Raw genomic sequence first — 16,445 nt, 5'->3', positions numbered from 1 at the left:
TATCAGACTTTAATAACAAAAATTATAGTTCTGTTGGTTTTTAACTCATGGAAATTTGGAATTATATAAATGATCACATATTTTATGTAGCCTTGTAAGTCAGCAAAGAAAATACTTTCTGGAATAAGCATTGGTTTAAATAAATAAATTAGCTTCACATCCTGAGCTTTTGCTTACTTTTTCAGTTTAAAAAAAAAAAGTGAGGCAACAGAGATCTGTAGACCTAAAGAATCTGTCATTTTCCTGATGGAACTCAGTATGTAGTACAGTTGGTTTTTACCTCCTCTAGCTCTAGTATTTAAATTAGAAGGACTTGACTCCTACTGAGTGAGATGAATATGATGATTCCCTTTATATCTACTCTGGGACTTCAGATAGACCACAGCAGAACCTGCCAGCCAGGGTGTTCTGGGTATGGGTATCAGTGAGCCTCAACCATGAATCCCCTCAGTGTTAGGGCAGCAGCAGGCCCATGCCAGTTATCTCTATTCAAAAGCTGCCTCACCTATTTAAATTTATTTACTATTTATTTCACCTATTAGGCTCACCTATTTACCAAATTAACAAGCATACAAATATTATTATTCTTTGTGTGTGCCAAGTGTAAAAACTGTTGGGGGCTCTATGGTGCAATGTCATCTACCCATTGCCAGTTTCTTACTGTTTAAATTCAAATACAAAATTTATACATGGTCACTAGAAACATCTGGGGCCATACTTGTGATAATCATGAATGTGTAGAACTTGTAACATCTGCATCGAAGCCGAGGAGTTTTGAGTGCCTTTCCAATGCAAGGGTTCTTTTTAACTCGGTAACCACATCAGCAAAACAGAGGTTGTCTTAAAATCGTTACTCAAGAGTCATGAGGGACAGAAAGAAGTGATTCGTTTTTGGAAGTATCAAATATGTTCTAACCAAAAATATCCTTTAAAATTCATTCTATTACCTGATATTACATGAGACATGTTTCATCATCTCAACACCAAATAATTGATTTTATCAAGAAAGTTTACAAAGTCATAGTTAACATATCCTCAAGTAAAAAATGTAAGGTGTTAGAGAAATGTAAGGTGTTATTGTCTGGTAGCATGTTTGCCAACTGCATATTCCACAATAATTCTAAACTGTACGCTGAATTCTTTGTCAAATATGGGTAATACCACTATCATTCTCTGATTTTCTCCTTTTATAGTTGACCTTATAATATAAAATGATTTTGTTGAGTTGCAAGTAGTACACATTCATTTTCCAAAAAATCCTAAGTCAGTTTAATAATATCTATAGTGTAAAGAGTGGCAAATTATGGAACACAGAAAGGCTTTTGGAAGTAAGAATCAGCATTTTAAAGAAGGTTATAAGCCGTCTTATAGTTATTGTCTTAGATATACAAAGGGGAGAAGCCAGTATTAGACTCATCAAATTTCTTTTTAGACCAAGACTACAGAAATAGAAATGAAGAAAAGATCATCAACTTCTATGATTACTTCTTTGGATATGTTGGATGATGCTACCATCAGACATAAAGAAGGTAAAGTAAAAAATATTTAGACACTATGGAAGGTACCATTCATATGATTCACTTTTTTAAAATTTTATTTATTTATTTATTTATTGGCTGTGTTGGTTCTTTGTTGCTGCCCGCGGGCTTTCTCTAGTTGCAGCAAGCGGGGGCTACTCTTCGTTGTGGTGCTCGAGCTTCTCATTATGGTGGCTTCTCTTTGTTGCGGAGCATGGGCTCTAGGTGCGCAGCCTTCAGTAGTTGTGGCACAGAGGCTCAGTAGTTGTGGCACATGGGCTTAGTTGCTCTGTGGCATGTGGGATCTTCCCAGACCAGGGCTCAAACCCGTGTCTCCTGCATTGGCAGGAGGATTCTTAACCACGGCGCCACCAGGGAAGTCCCCATATGATTCACTTTTAAGGAAATCCTCCAATTTCTTCAGAATTTTAGATGATAATAACTAAAATTTAAGGAATAACATGAGACTATTAGGGTAAACAATACTTTAAAATTTCATAAGCATAGTGTTTTAAACACTGGAAAAGGAACCAAAGAGTACCAAGGTATTTTCTTTGTTTAAAACTGAAAACAACATGAAGTATTACCTTGTAACTAAAAATACAGTTTGGTGTATATAACATTAACCTATTAAGGTCCTTTTTATACTTGTCTCTGCTTTTTAAATATATATAACTAGTAATCATTATTATAGACAATATTGAAAGACATTATTTTGTCAAGCATGTAAATCTAAAATTATAAATATACTCTCAGTTATATTCCATATTTTTTTTTCTTGAGAGGTACTCCTATGTTTTGATTCTAATACATAATTTGTCTCATTTTCATTTGTCTAACTTGAAAGCAGGAACAAAATAGAAGAAATTTACTTTGCTCAGATTTTTATTAATACAAAATATTTCTATTTGCTAATATAAAATCAGAAGTCTAGTTTCAAACCTCCCTTTGCATGCAAAAGTCAAAAATTTCTACTAGTTAGAGCTTAAATAAACAATTAGCTAATGCATAACTTTTCTATTCTTTCATTTCAGAACTTAGAAAATCCAGGAAGAGATGCCCATTTTGTTGGTATAGATTTGCTAAAACTTTCTTGATCTGGAATTGTTCTCCTTGTTGGTTAAAGTTGAAAGAGTTTGTCCATATGATTATAATGGACCCATTTACCGATCTTTTCCTTACCATATGCATAATTCTAAATGTACATTTTTTGGCCTTAGAACACTACCCAATGAGTTTAGAAACCAACAATATTCTCAACATTGAAAACCAGGTAAGGCTCTCATTGTACATTATTTTCTTTTGCAATTTCAACTTTTCTTTAGTCATCATTATCCCTGCTATTTTATTTTATAACTCCAAATTGTTGCAAATGCATTATATGAGTATGAGATGAAGTACTATGTTCATGCTTTCTCACCTCACCTCCCCCAGCCCTGCTTTGTAAATATTCTTATCATTGAATAGATTTATAGCTAGAGTCCGTTTAAATTTAATACTTCTGGCTAGCTGCATGGCAGTCAGGTTAAGTAGAAATTATTTATTTCCTCTCCCTTCTCAAATATCCCCTCTTTTGGTATGGTAGCCCCTAGATCAAGGTAGGGCAGAGGTGAAATAACAGACACAAGTCCTTCACTGACACCTGAATTTTGAATTCTGTTACAACTGCACCTAATCTTAGACTGGAGCTTATCCTTTTGGCAAGGTATTTTTGAGATTCGCCCATCTTTTCTTTCCACATACAATACAAAAGACAAAGATTTCTATGAGTTTAAAAACAAGTCACATTCAAGCAAATATATATTGTTTAATTTCGTTTGCTTTTATTGTTGTTTAGTTGCTTGATACCAATACAAACAGCCAACTGCTACCAATTTTGAACTATACATTTACTTGATACCAAAACAGTAATTTAGTTAGTTCTTCCAATGTAGTTTTCAAAGGACAATTTCCATGGGTTTGCTTTTTTTCTGGATCATATATACTTTTGGAAAATTTCTTTTACAGTTTTAAAAATTAAATATCTTAATATGTACTCTTTAGCCCAAAAGGAACTATTGAAAATGAAAAGATTTTCACTCTCAAATATTCTTTTGTTTTCTTCCAGGATGACTTTTATTAAAGTAATTGAAGATTACACGATGTTTGACATTAGATTGTCAAACAAAACCTATGAGCCTGTACTTGTAATGCAGACTCTGAAACTAATCAGATCTTGACAGAGGAAATATGAAAAAGGTGGCAGTGAAAATTTACAGTTTCTGCGTGTGAGGGTTCTGATAGAGCTACTGGAATCATATTCTCATCTCTATGTTTTGTTCTATTTAGGTGTTTATTGGAATTTTCACAGCAGAAATGATTTTTAAAATAATTGCCATGCATCCATATGGGTATTTCCAAGTAGGCTGGAACATTTATGATAGCCTAATTGTGTTCCATGGTTTAGTAGAACTTTATGTAACACATTGTCATGGACTGGCTGTTTTTCGATCATTCAGGGTGGTAAGTAGAATCCAAGACCTAAATTTTATTTTATAAAAATTCATCTCAGTTTCCTCAGACATGAAGTGGGAAGAATAGTAATACCTATCCTTTTGGTATACTGGAGGTAGTAAATGAACTAATTCATATGTAACAAGCTTAGAAAGTAACCCAGAAAAGAGTAAGTAGTCTCCAATGCTGTTGCTTGGCTCAGGCATTAAAGGAAATATGCCATATATACAGCAAATTTGAGATACAGTTTCAGAAAGCAGGGTCAGGAATACTGGGTCAGTTTTGTGAAGCAGAATAATAAAGAGTCCCAGAAGCTGAATACCAGTGTGTAACTAAAGAATCAGGTGAGTGTTTCTAAATGTAGGGTAGAAAACTTTGTAAAAGAAGAACGGTCAGGCCAATAAAATGTCATTAGAAAATTATCAAGTCAGAATCACTATATGCCTGCAATGTAGGTGGTAGTAAAAGCATCAGAAAACTAGGCAAAGAAATAATGTTATTAGAATGATATTTATAGAAATGTTGGGCATTTGATAAATAATATATTGTCTCATTCTTGGTAACAAGTTGAAGGAATGTAGCAGATATCAAGACCAATTAAGTAGATTTGATCTTATCCAAATAATTCTTCAGAATCCTATCTTAAATCTTTATCCATAGGCTTGTCTAATGAGTAAGAGAATAATATAAAAGCTGTATTTATCAAATTTATGGATGAAACAAGACTGGGAAATACAGACAATGTAATAAAAGGTAGTATCAAAATATCTGAAAGACTAGTAATGGACTGAATCTAAGATGATGACGTTTATTTATTTATTTTTTTGGCTGTGTTGGGTCTTCGTTTCTGTGCGAGGGCTTTCTCTAGTTGCGGCAAGCAGGGACTACTCTTCATCACGGTGTGTGGGCCTTTCTCTATAGCGGCCTCTCTAGTTGCGGAGCACAAACTCCAGACGCGCAGGCTCAGTAGTTGTGGCTCACGGGCCTAATTGCTCCGCGGCATGTGGGATCTTCTCAAACCAGGGCTCGAACCCGTGTCCCCTGCATTGGCAGGCAGATTCTCAACCACTGCGCCACCAGGGAAGCCCTAAGATGATTAAGTTTTACATGGATAAATGTTAAGTCCTACCCCTGAGTCCAGAAAGCCAACTATATACCAGAAAAAGTTGAGGAGGGTATAGCACATATAAAAATAATATATGGATTTTAGATGACCCAAATATTAAGGTGATTTTGTGCCATATAAATAAAAATTTTTTAATCTGGTGAAAAGAAGTGAAATATTCAGACTAAGCCTAGCATGTTATGTTTGGTCTTCCATGTTATTTTTAAAGGTAAATACACAATAGAACTGTCAATGGAATTCACTGGAAACTGAAGACTTTTCCAGCATCATCTATATGTCAAAATGTGGGAAAATATTCAATACACTGTGAAAAACAAAACAAAGAATGGATACTTGCTTTACCAGATATTAAAACATAAAACTAGAATAATTATAATAGTATAATATTGAATGGGAATTGACAGATCAATAGAAGAAAATATACATGGATTTACAGTAATAAAGTATAGAATATGTAAGATGTATTAAGAATTATACATAAACTGAATTTTCAGTGCTTAGTATTTAATAATGCTCAAAACTGAATATTACTTTAAAGACTACATATGTATATGTGTATAATGCTGATAAAATTTTTTAATGTACATCGTAATGAATAGTGACCAGATTTTTTGTTGTTTTTTTCTTATTCTGGGTTTTACATTGCTCTATCAGTTGCGAATTTTCAAATTGGGGAGATATTGGCCAACTTTCAAGATTTTGCTGCTGACTCTTGGTAACTCAATCATGGCCCTGAAAGACTTGGTCCTGCTGTTGTTCACATTCATATTCTTTTCTGCTGTGCTTGGCCTGAAGCTGTTTGGTTCAAATTACAAAATATACGTCTGCAACATAGATGAAGACTGTCAACTTCCACGCTGGCACATGCATGACTTCCTCCACTCCTTCCTGAATGTATTCCGGATTCTCTGTGGAGAGTGGATAGAAACTTTATGGGATTGCTTTAAGGTAGCAGGCCAATTCAGTTGTATTCCTTTTTACATGATGGTGATTTTAGTTGGAAACTTATTGGTAAGTAATCCATGCTTTAAAATTTTCCTTGAAAAACTGATGTATTGTAGTCTGGCATTTTCACAATGTGGACTTATGGAAGCCAGTGGTCTATAACTGTGCTGTCTGATATGGTGGCCTCTAGCCACATGTGGCCATTGATCAGTTAAAATATGAGTGGTCCACTTTGAGATGTGTCATAAGTGTAAAATACCCACTAAATTTGAAGTCTTACCTCCCAAAAAAGAATGTAAATGATTTCATTAATAATTTTTATATCGAATGTATTTTAATTATAATATTTTGATACATTTAGTTGAATAAAATATATTCGTAAAATTAATTTCACCTGTTTTTGTTTACACTTTTAGTGTGCCTACTGGAAAATTGCATATGTGATATGCATCGTATCTCCATTGGATAGCACTGGTTATAACCTGCTACTCAAAGTAGCTTTGGCTTTATGGGAGATAGTTATTAATGAAGGCTCTCAGATTCCATCCCAGACCTGTGGAATCAGAATCTATATTTTAACAATATCCCCAAGTGATCTGTATGCACATTAAATTTTAAGAAGCACTTAAATGTAGCACTGGTTGTCAAATTTGACTGCACGTTGGAATTACCAGGGGAACTAATAAAAATAAATTAATGTCTTGGATTCATTCCAGAGATTCTGATTTTATTGGTATGTGGACATAACCTGGTCATCACGATGTTTTTTTAAATCCTCATTTGATTAAATTGTGCAGCAAAGTTGGAAAACCACTGATCTATAAAACTGTTATGCGTTAACTGAGAGGAAATACTTTCACTTTTAAATTTCCAGTAATTGTAGTGATATTACCCTTTACTTCTTCAAGAAAAAAATGGCTTATAAGGCAAAATTGTTCTTACAGGAAAAAAAAGAGATTCAATATTTACTTTTTATTCCTAAGTCATAGAGGTCAAGCACATCTCCCAAAAAGTGGGGAAAAAAAATCACAGGTTAGACTCCATTGTATCAGCACACTTCCTCATTGCTTCTGTTTACCCTGGGCATACTCCTGTCATATGCACACATTGACATTATGTTTAATTGTTCATGTACTTGTCTATCTTCCTTATTAAACTGTAGGCTCCATGAAGGAAGGGATCATGAGTCCTCCTATTAATCTTTTAGGAGACTAAGCTATTTTTAATTCAGAGCGCACTTAAACAAAGCAGTAGCATTTTATAGTGTTATAAAGTTCTTTCTTTAGATCACAGTTCCAGAGCATTTTGAACTTGATTTTCAGCCTTTTAATGCTCTTATCGTATATGTATATATGCATATATATATACGTATATATACGTGTATATATATATATATATATATATATATATGGGGGGAAGTGTGTGTGTGTCTAAGATATAAGAAATCTTACATTGTAAGCTCTTAAATATACAGTTGCTGTAGCATAATTTTTCCTTCTCCAAATCCTGACACAAAAATCTATTCTCTCATTCATTCCATACTTAATTAATTTTTCAACAAATATTTTTATCATGTACTTTGTGCCTAGCATTGTGCTGGTTGTCTATTTAAGAGAAAACATGGTTTCTACTCATATGAAGCTTATAGTCATGAAATTCTTACTAAACACCCTTTTCATTTTTCTCACTGTGGACAATACTTAACCAAACAAAGGAAAAAGAAACAACCAACTACCTTAAATTATACTTGGTCTTTCCCTTTGTCCTTTGAGAATGATAGAGATGCTAATAGTCTAGTTCCTACAAGGGCCATGGAGCTCCTGCCCAGATTATCTGTAAGTAAGCCTTAATATCAAAATGGGACACTAGTGGGAGAAAATCAAACTATTCTGGGGATATTGGCATTCAATTACGGTCTTTTCAGTTTTTTTTTTTTCCCATTGAGATTCTGTAACTGTAGGTTATAGAAAATATATGTTAGTTGTTCAGATGATCTTACCTGCAAGAAATTTCCAATGCTGAGCCATCTTATACCCTCTGTTTTATTGCTACACCAAAACTATGGTTACGATTAAGATGATTTATTTGATGACTTTATTAACTGCAAAAATATTTTGATTTTTCCATGAGTGAGTCTCATTTGAGCTTTCTCTATTCCTAAGTGTTAAAAAATATCTGGGTATTGAGAAGTAAAAGTAATTCATTAGAAATGAACACGATTTGGTGGGTACTTCATAATATTTTAGGTGTATATGTGCATGAGAAACAGTAATTATCAGAGTGCTTGAGAATTCACCTCTTCGCATAGATCCAAAATTCTGAAAGATATTTTAACAAATGAACGCTGCAGATCTTCATATACTTAGCTATTTTATTTTATGTACACATAAATTTTCAGTATAAGTATTTTTAAAAGTAGATCTTAATATATGAAGAAATCAGAAATACAAGCAGGAAAATGTTATGTAAGTTATATACATATTATTACACATAATGTGTAACATTTGAACCTTTCCCTTTAAAAATAGTAGGTAAAGCATAAAGTAAATTAAGTCTTCAAAAACTCAAATATCTGAAGAGAGGAGAGAAAACTGCCAGAATAGGCAAAATGCTCAAATTGCTACTTTAAGTCTAAGAGAATAATCAATATAAATCTCCAACACTAGAATCTAAAATTATAATCTATACCCTACAACAACAAACAAAATAAAAATCTGATTCTCTGGAAAATGTACATGCCTTGATCTTATTTCTCAGTGATAGTAAAGGTCGAAATACACACTATCCTCAAATTCAAAATAGCTTGCAAATATTAGGAATGATTCTTCCATCACTCATCTCTTTCTTATTTGACCAAATTTATTATCACAGAGAATCAATTAACCTACCCAATCCCTGTGCTTGCACCTCACAAGGAAAGTTAGATGTGGGCTTCAGAACCAGGGATAGCTCTCTCCCCATGAGATTCCTCATGGGTTTGCAGACCCATGAAGATGTCATTACACATCTTCCTGGGTTAGGGCTAAAGTGAAGTCAGCCACCTGGAGTAGCAATTCATTTTCTCACTTTGGGAGAGTTAGCCTGGCTTAGTGAGAAAAACAAACTTTGGAATAAGACAGACTTATGTTCAACCTGTGTGATCTTTGATACTTAGCATCTGTAAGCTTTGTGGTTCTCATCTGTAAAAGAGAAAAAATGATATTTCATAGAATATTGTGACCTTGAGATGAGTTCTGGCTATACAAGCCACTAACACAGCACCTGGCCCACTGTAGATGAGCAAAAACTGAATAGCCTAAATAACATTGTAGTGTGTATGCTGTTTTCAAATCTCAGGTCCGCTTTTTTAGAAGATTATTTTGTCATTGTTGTTTGAAAGGAAACAGAAAAATGAGATGCATTTAACCTCATTGACTTCCTCATTCAGATACTTTACCTGTTTCTGGCATTGGTCAGCTCATTTAGTTCATACAAGGCTGCAACAACTGAAGAGAATGATGAAGCAAAAAATCTCCAGCGTGCAATGGCGAGGATTAAAAAAGGAATAAATTATGTGCTTTCTAAAATATTATGCAAAACCCAAAATGTTCCAGAGGAAACAATGGACAATGTAAGTGACATATATGTTAAAGAGAATATTTCTGACCATACTCTCTCTGAATTGAGCAACACCCAAGATTTCCTCAAGGATAAGGAAAAAAGCAGTGGCACAGAGAAAAACACAATGACCGAAAATGGGAGTCAGTCACTTAACCCCAGTCCCAGTGTCTCAGAAACTGTACCGATTGCGTCAGAAGAATCTGATATAGAAAATCTGAACAATAAGGAGATTCAGAGCAAGTCAGGTGATGGAAGCAACAAAGAAGTAAGTTGTTTTAATATCATGATTTCTTATTGTTGATTGATGGCATTGTTGATAAGGAAGTGAAGCAGTGCTGAAGTTCCCGAGTTAGATTACCCATTCAATCCTAGCTATAGCATTCCTTGCTCCTGATTTTCTGCTGCTGATCAAGTTTCTTAAACTTTCTAAGCTTCAGTTTCCTCGTCTGTAAATGAGGATAAACTTGTATCTATTTCTTAGAGGAGATAGAAAAGAAAGATTGAGAAAAATAGTTCAATAGTACATAGAATAATGCCCATATATAGTAAGCACTTAGTAAACATCAGATAATATAATTATAATAGTCTGTCCATTAATAAGCAAGCAGCATGGGGTGATGAAAAGTATATTGAAGAAAACTACATTTAAAAAATCTGTGTGTGTTATTGGAGAAATCACCAAACTCTCCTGGACTTTATCATGTTTAAAATATAAGATGGGACTAGAAGAGTGCTAAGTTACTTTCTTGCTTGCTAAAATTTTAAGATTCTTGTCAGTTCATTTCTGCAACGTATTATAGCATATATAATTGAGTTGGACTAAAAGAACAAAGGAAAAAACCACCAGTTTGAATTGTGAACATTTTGCAACTTTATAAACACAGGGTGGTGGGGGAGAAGGGTCATATTCAAAGAAGGGCAGATACTGCTGTTCACTTAGCTTTTAAAATGTATACCCTATGGGATACAGTCTTACTGTCTTCATTTGCAAGCAGCATAATGTGTTAGTAGGAGCTATCATTTAATTCAAAGCTACATCTATAGAGATCACATCTGCACTGCGAGCCACTTGCATTGGACCTCACTAGAGAATCGTTTTAGTTCATTCACTGGCATGGGGAAGGGCAGAGAATATCTTTTTCCAGGTCCCCATAGTCTCTGACACCATCTTATCTCCTAGACCTCTTCTGGCTTGGCAGCTGCTCTCTGCAATAACTTATCAAATTGGCCTTCTAAAAGGAATTGTTTCAATTATTCAAAGTCCTTCCAGTTTCTAGTGCAGGCATCTTTGTTTCCGAGAATCATTTTCACTCCTTGTCACACCCCATATTCTCAGGTTCATTTTCCTTTAATTAATACCATTGTTAGAAAATGAAAAGTATTCTTCTCCAGCACACTTCTATATCTTCACTTAAATATTTATGAATATTTATAGAGTGCTAGCTGATTTTATTTAAATTATAACAACACTATAAGGCATGTACTACCATCCATTTCTCAGTAAAATTACTATTTATCATAGCACATCATGTGGAAATGGGAAACTTCTTGCCAATCTCATTAGAAAGTTGGAGATACGAAAATACATAGGAAAGATGGAAATTAATATAACTGTAAATGTTGAAGTTTCAGAAGTTGTCATTTAAGCTGCATAATTATTTGGTCTTGTTGATTAGTTAACTACTCAAAGAAGATTTATTCATTTATATATTTATAACACTTTCCAGATTATGTAGCCCAAGAGTGCTTAGGATGTTGATATACCAAAAGCTAAAGATGAAATATAAAATTACATGTGATCTGATAATTCAGAGATTCATACTCTCTTTGGTATTTAAACTTTCATATTTTATTACAAATATATAACTATATAAATTTCATAAAAGCATAAAATTTAAATCAGATTTTGAAACTTGTTTTTTCATAATGTAGCAATATATATTGGCCATTAAATAATCTTTTACTAAAATGATTTATAATTTTGAATCTTAATTGATTTATTTATAAATTTAGAATAAAAGTACTCACACAGTTTTGGGAAAATGTCATCAAAAAATTTATGTGCAAGGGTTTTCCAAACTCTAATAAAGCATTTAAATATAAAATGTATAATTTTCAATCATTGAATGCTCAAACATGATATAATATTAACTTATTTATTGTCTACTCCCAAATCAGTGCATTGCTATACCCTTATTTTATCAATAATAAAGAGAATACAAAGGGAAATGAAATAATTTTTCAAAAGATTTGCTTATTTAAGAGTAATATCCAGCTGTATATTTTATTTTTTTAATTGAGCACCATGATGTCTTACAATTGACCGTATATGGTTTAAAGCAAACAAAACTTCTAATTTTATTTCCTTGATGCTTACTGTGCAAAAGACAAAGAGGTAGAACAAAATATTTATAATTTTCTTTTTTGTATACTCTACCTAGATCTTTCCTTTCAGAAATTTGAGATAGCCTGCACATCTTTTAGGAGAACAGTGTTATTAACTATATGTTAATTTTAATCTAAAAATCATTTTATCTTAAGTTAATTTTTTAAATATTTTTTAAAACTTCAATTCCCAGAGATATGTATACATTTTAATATCAATTATGAAATTGGCCTGAAGTCTTTTACACCTGACAGTAGTCTTTCTGTACATAATTTTTCTTTTTTCTGAAAATAAAATAAATTTTAACTACAGTGAGTAAATGAAAGTTTAATCACAACTTTCTTGGTGGGATTTTACTTTTCAGAAGGTAAAGCAGTCTAGCTCATCTGAATGCAGTACGGTTGATATTGCTATCTCTGAAGAAGAAGAAATGGTCTATGAACATGGAAAGCCAAAGCGTCTTAAAAATGGTAAGAAAAAAATTAATTCCTTTGAAAATTGTATTGAAATTAGACTAAATTTCTCTTAACCTAAATAATACTATTGAATATACTTTTAATTTTAAAGAGTTTATTAATCTGACTAAGGAATACACACACATGAACATGTTTGTGTGCATGCACATGTACACATGCCCATATGAATCCTGATAGAAACTTATAATAAATATCTAAGAAAAAGTCAGTATTTGGAAAAGAGAGGAAGGGCCTACTTCCTAGGGAGTCTAATGAAGTAGTTAAGAGTGTTGGTTCTGAAATCAGACAGCGTGAGTTCGTATGCCAGCCCACCATTTACTAGCTTTTACTTACCCTCTCTCTGGCTCATTTCCTAACATGTAAAATGAGAATAATAATAAGACTTCATGGGATTATTAAAAAGATTAAATTAGTGTACGTGTGTATGTTTTTATAACTCGTGGAATGGGGTCAATATTTAAAATACTCATAGGAAAACAAATCACGTGATGGTCATGTATTTTTATATACCACATGAATATTAAGAAATGTATGGGGCTTCTGTCAGTTGACCGACTCACTAGATATGTAGCATGCAACCCTCAATGACTTATAATTCAAGTTAGTTTCCTAACAAATAACTGTAGGTTCTGAACATTTGAAATCACTGGACATCATCAAAATGGTAATTGCTAAATGTTCAAATTCCTATATTCAAAAATAAGAATACGCTCTCGGTAGCTTGAGTTATAGCACTTGTATCATACAAGACCAGGGAGGAAACGTTTTCTATATTTTTCCGACCAAAGATGTATAAATTGACTCTAGGTAAAATTCTATAAAATTCTAAAATGTGTTGACTTTAAACTCCACCCACCTCCATTCTTCATTCTCTTACCTATTAATCATACCCTTCTCAAGCCTCACGTTTTCCTTATGCTAACTCTCTTGACGAGAAGGTAAAATTCAACCTCATACACAAGTATCCTACCCACAAATTACTCCATAATCCAAGCTTAGCTCCTTAAATAGTCTCAATCAAAATTTCCATTCCCATGCCACCTAAGAGCTGGTATCAATTTAACTTACTTAACTGATATTATATCTCTTATCATGTCATAAATATTTGTATATTTAAATGGAAATGCTTGTTATGCCATGTGAATCTTCAGAGAATGACTTTTCAGGCATTATACAAAAATGTAGTCATCAGAAGATGGTGTGTGTGTGTCTTGTGTGTATGTGTGTGTGTGTGTTGTAGGAGTGGGGGTGAGTTCTATTCTCAGACTCTGTCCAGCAGGGTAAGAGGATGTTCTAAGGCATCTCTTCCTTTCACAATTTCTTTCCTCCTACTGTTACCAAACTCACAAGCTAAGTTTTTTCTTTTTTTCCTCAGTGATTGCAGTGGTCACTACAATAGAGGTAAAAATCAAATATTTATGTCAGAAACCACCTATATTAGACTCTGTAAATAAATACTTGCCAAAACATTTGGAATGTTTACTTTTTCATGAGTTTTCTAGATTTCTGTTCTTAATAGTTTCATTCTTGACAGGTTATGGACAAAGATCTTCATCTGCTCAAATCAGTAGAGACTCCAGGAAAAGAAAAATTTGGCAGAACATAGGGAAAACTTGCTGCAAGATAGTAGAAAACAGTTGTTTTAAGTGTTTCATTGGCCTTGTCACTCTGCTCAGCACGGGTGCTCTGGTAAGTGAGAGTTCATATTTTTATGGAAAAAAAATGCCTCATGAGTCTCCATTCATGAAGTCACCATGCCAAATCATTTTTCCCCAGAATACTTATTAGAGCACAAAATTTCATATTATAGGATTTTAGTTTTGGAAGACATACATTACAGTTTCTCAGAGAGTCTGTATATGCCTCATTCAATATTAAATAGATAATATAATTTCAAAATATATGAATGATAGCAGGAAAAACGAATGTTAATAAATACCCAATTTTTCTTATTTTAATAAAGTTTAATAAAATGCACATATTGTACTAGTACTTTGTTACCCGTTCCATTGGAAAGAGAAATAGTGCATTTACTTTTTTATAAAATTAATTAATTAATTTTTGGCTGCATTGGGTCTTTGTTGCTGCACGTGGGCTTTCTCTCTAGTTGCGGCGAGCAGGGGTTACTCTTCATTGCAAAGCGTGGGCTTCTCATTGCAGTGGCTTCTCTTTGTTGCGGGCTCTAGGCGCATGGGCTCAGGAGTTGTGTCTCGAGGGCTCTAGAGCACAGGCTCAGCAGTTGTGACGCATGGGCTTAGTCGCTCCGCGGCAAGTGGGATCTTCCTGGACCAGGGCCCGAACCCGTGTCTCCTGCATTGGCAGGAGGATTCTTAACCACTGTGCCACCAGGGAAGTCCCTGCACATACTTTTAAGAACCTTTGAACTGCAAATATATTTACCCATTGGCCCAAGAATCTTAATTCAGGGAAATTATTTTAAAATCTTCACACATATTAAATGCATTTACAAGGCTATGCACTGAAGAATTTTTTGTAATAGCAAAAGATTGAAAAACAAAAAGAAACCATATTAGGTGACTGTTTAAATATGCTATGGTACAGTCATCCAATGGGATACTGTGCAGTTACCTAGAAAATACAAGAGCTGTCTGCATGCTGATATTGCAATTCCCCAAGATATGGTAATAAGTGAAAAAAAGAAAGAATAAAGTGTACAGCATGCTACATTTTATGTAAGAAAGGGAGAAAAATAGAACGCATATTGATATTTGCTTGTGTTTGATTAAAGAAGATCAAAGAATGATACACAAGAAATAATTAATCATGAGATGCACAAAACAGAGAAGATGGAGTCATGGTTCGGAACCAGACTTTGTACTGCAAATATTTCTAAAGTAAACTTTATACTGACATTTAGCACACATACTGAAAAGCATGAAAATCTTAAGTGTATAGCATAAAAGATTTTCACCAAGTGTATGTACCTATGTAACCATCACTTGGCTTGAGAAATAGAATGCTACCAGGGCTCCAGAACCATACTCTGACCCTAACAGTTACTTCTTCATTCCATGTGGATAGCCAGTATGTGGACTTCAACTGCCACAGATTGGTTTTGCCTATTTTTTAATGTTTTAATTGAAATAGAGACTTCTGTATATCTTTTTATATTATTTCACATTATATACCTATTTAGTAAGTAAATACATGTAATGAATAAAGTCATTTAAAATAACTTTGGATAATATTTATAATCTGCTTTTATAAACACTTTTACTCCATAATTCGTTCAATTGAGTCAGCAATTCTCTTATTTTATATTTACTTTTATTTAATAGGTTTTTAAGAGTCACACCACTATTTACCAAAGATTATTTTCATCCTTGTTTAATCTTTGACCTCAAATACACTTTGAAACAAGTCTGCCTGAGGTTATTGATATTTTATTGCCTTTTTTACAGTGATAAAAAATACTATGAAATTGCTTTGAATGACATTATCAGAATTTGCTTCCTTCACATTAAAATTGAGGTTGATCTATTAAAACCAAGAAACTTTAGAAAAACATTATAATTTTATCTCATATTCATGTGTTTCCAATGGTTGATCTGACAAGCTCTGTGACTTTTTCATGTAATAGCAGCATGGATTTCTGAAAACGCAGGTTTGGGGGGTTTTGTTTCTTTGTTTGTTTATCTCTGCTCCTTTAATCTCAATAGCATATATCTATGAGATGGCTATGTGGAATTAGAGACAAGAACCAGGTCAGATGTGACTAAAGATTCCACCTCTTGAGTTTGATTAATTGATTTGAGAGAGGCTTTTCAGATCACTAATTAGAACACAATTTGGAGGTTCTGGAATCAATGAATGATGTCTGCTACAGGCATGGGATCAGAAAACAGATGTGGATTGTGTGAATAAATCCAAACCAAGTGAAC

The 16,445-nt window shown here is 33.5% G+C and overlaps 1 protein-coding gene across 1 annotated transcript in view; it reads left to right on the top strand.

Moving 5' to 3' along the window:
* SCN7A (sodium voltage-gated channel alpha subunit 7) overlaps positions 1–16,445 on the top strand; it is a 60,897-nt gene that overhangs the window by 22,996 nt on the left and 21,456 nt on the right. The window contains exons 10-16 of the mRNA XM_065880268.1: positions 1,433–1,529; positions 2,552–2,790; positions 3,846–4,019; positions 5,791–6,147; positions 9,509–9,946; positions 12,432–12,537; positions 14,078–14,232. Coding sequence (XP_065736340.1) covers positions 1,433–1,529; positions 2,552–2,790; positions 3,846–4,019; positions 5,791–6,147; positions 9,509–9,946; positions 12,432–12,537; positions 14,078–14,232 — 1,566 coding nt within the window. The remainder of the gene's footprint in view (positions 1–1,432; positions 1,530–2,551; positions 2,791–3,845; positions 4,020–5,790; positions 6,148–9,508; positions 9,947–12,431; positions 12,538–14,077; positions 14,233–16,445) is intronic.

Source organism: Phocoena phocoena, chromosome 7 (assembly GCF_963924675.1).
Source record: "Phocoena phocoena chromosome 7, mPhoPho1.1, whole genome shotgun sequence".
NCBI classification, from domain to species: Eukaryota; Metazoa; Chordata; class Mammalia; order Artiodactyla; family Phocoenidae; genus Phocoena; species Phocoena phocoena.
Note: the sequence above shows the minus strand (reverse complement) of the source record. Positions and strands in the feature narration are given on the sequence as shown.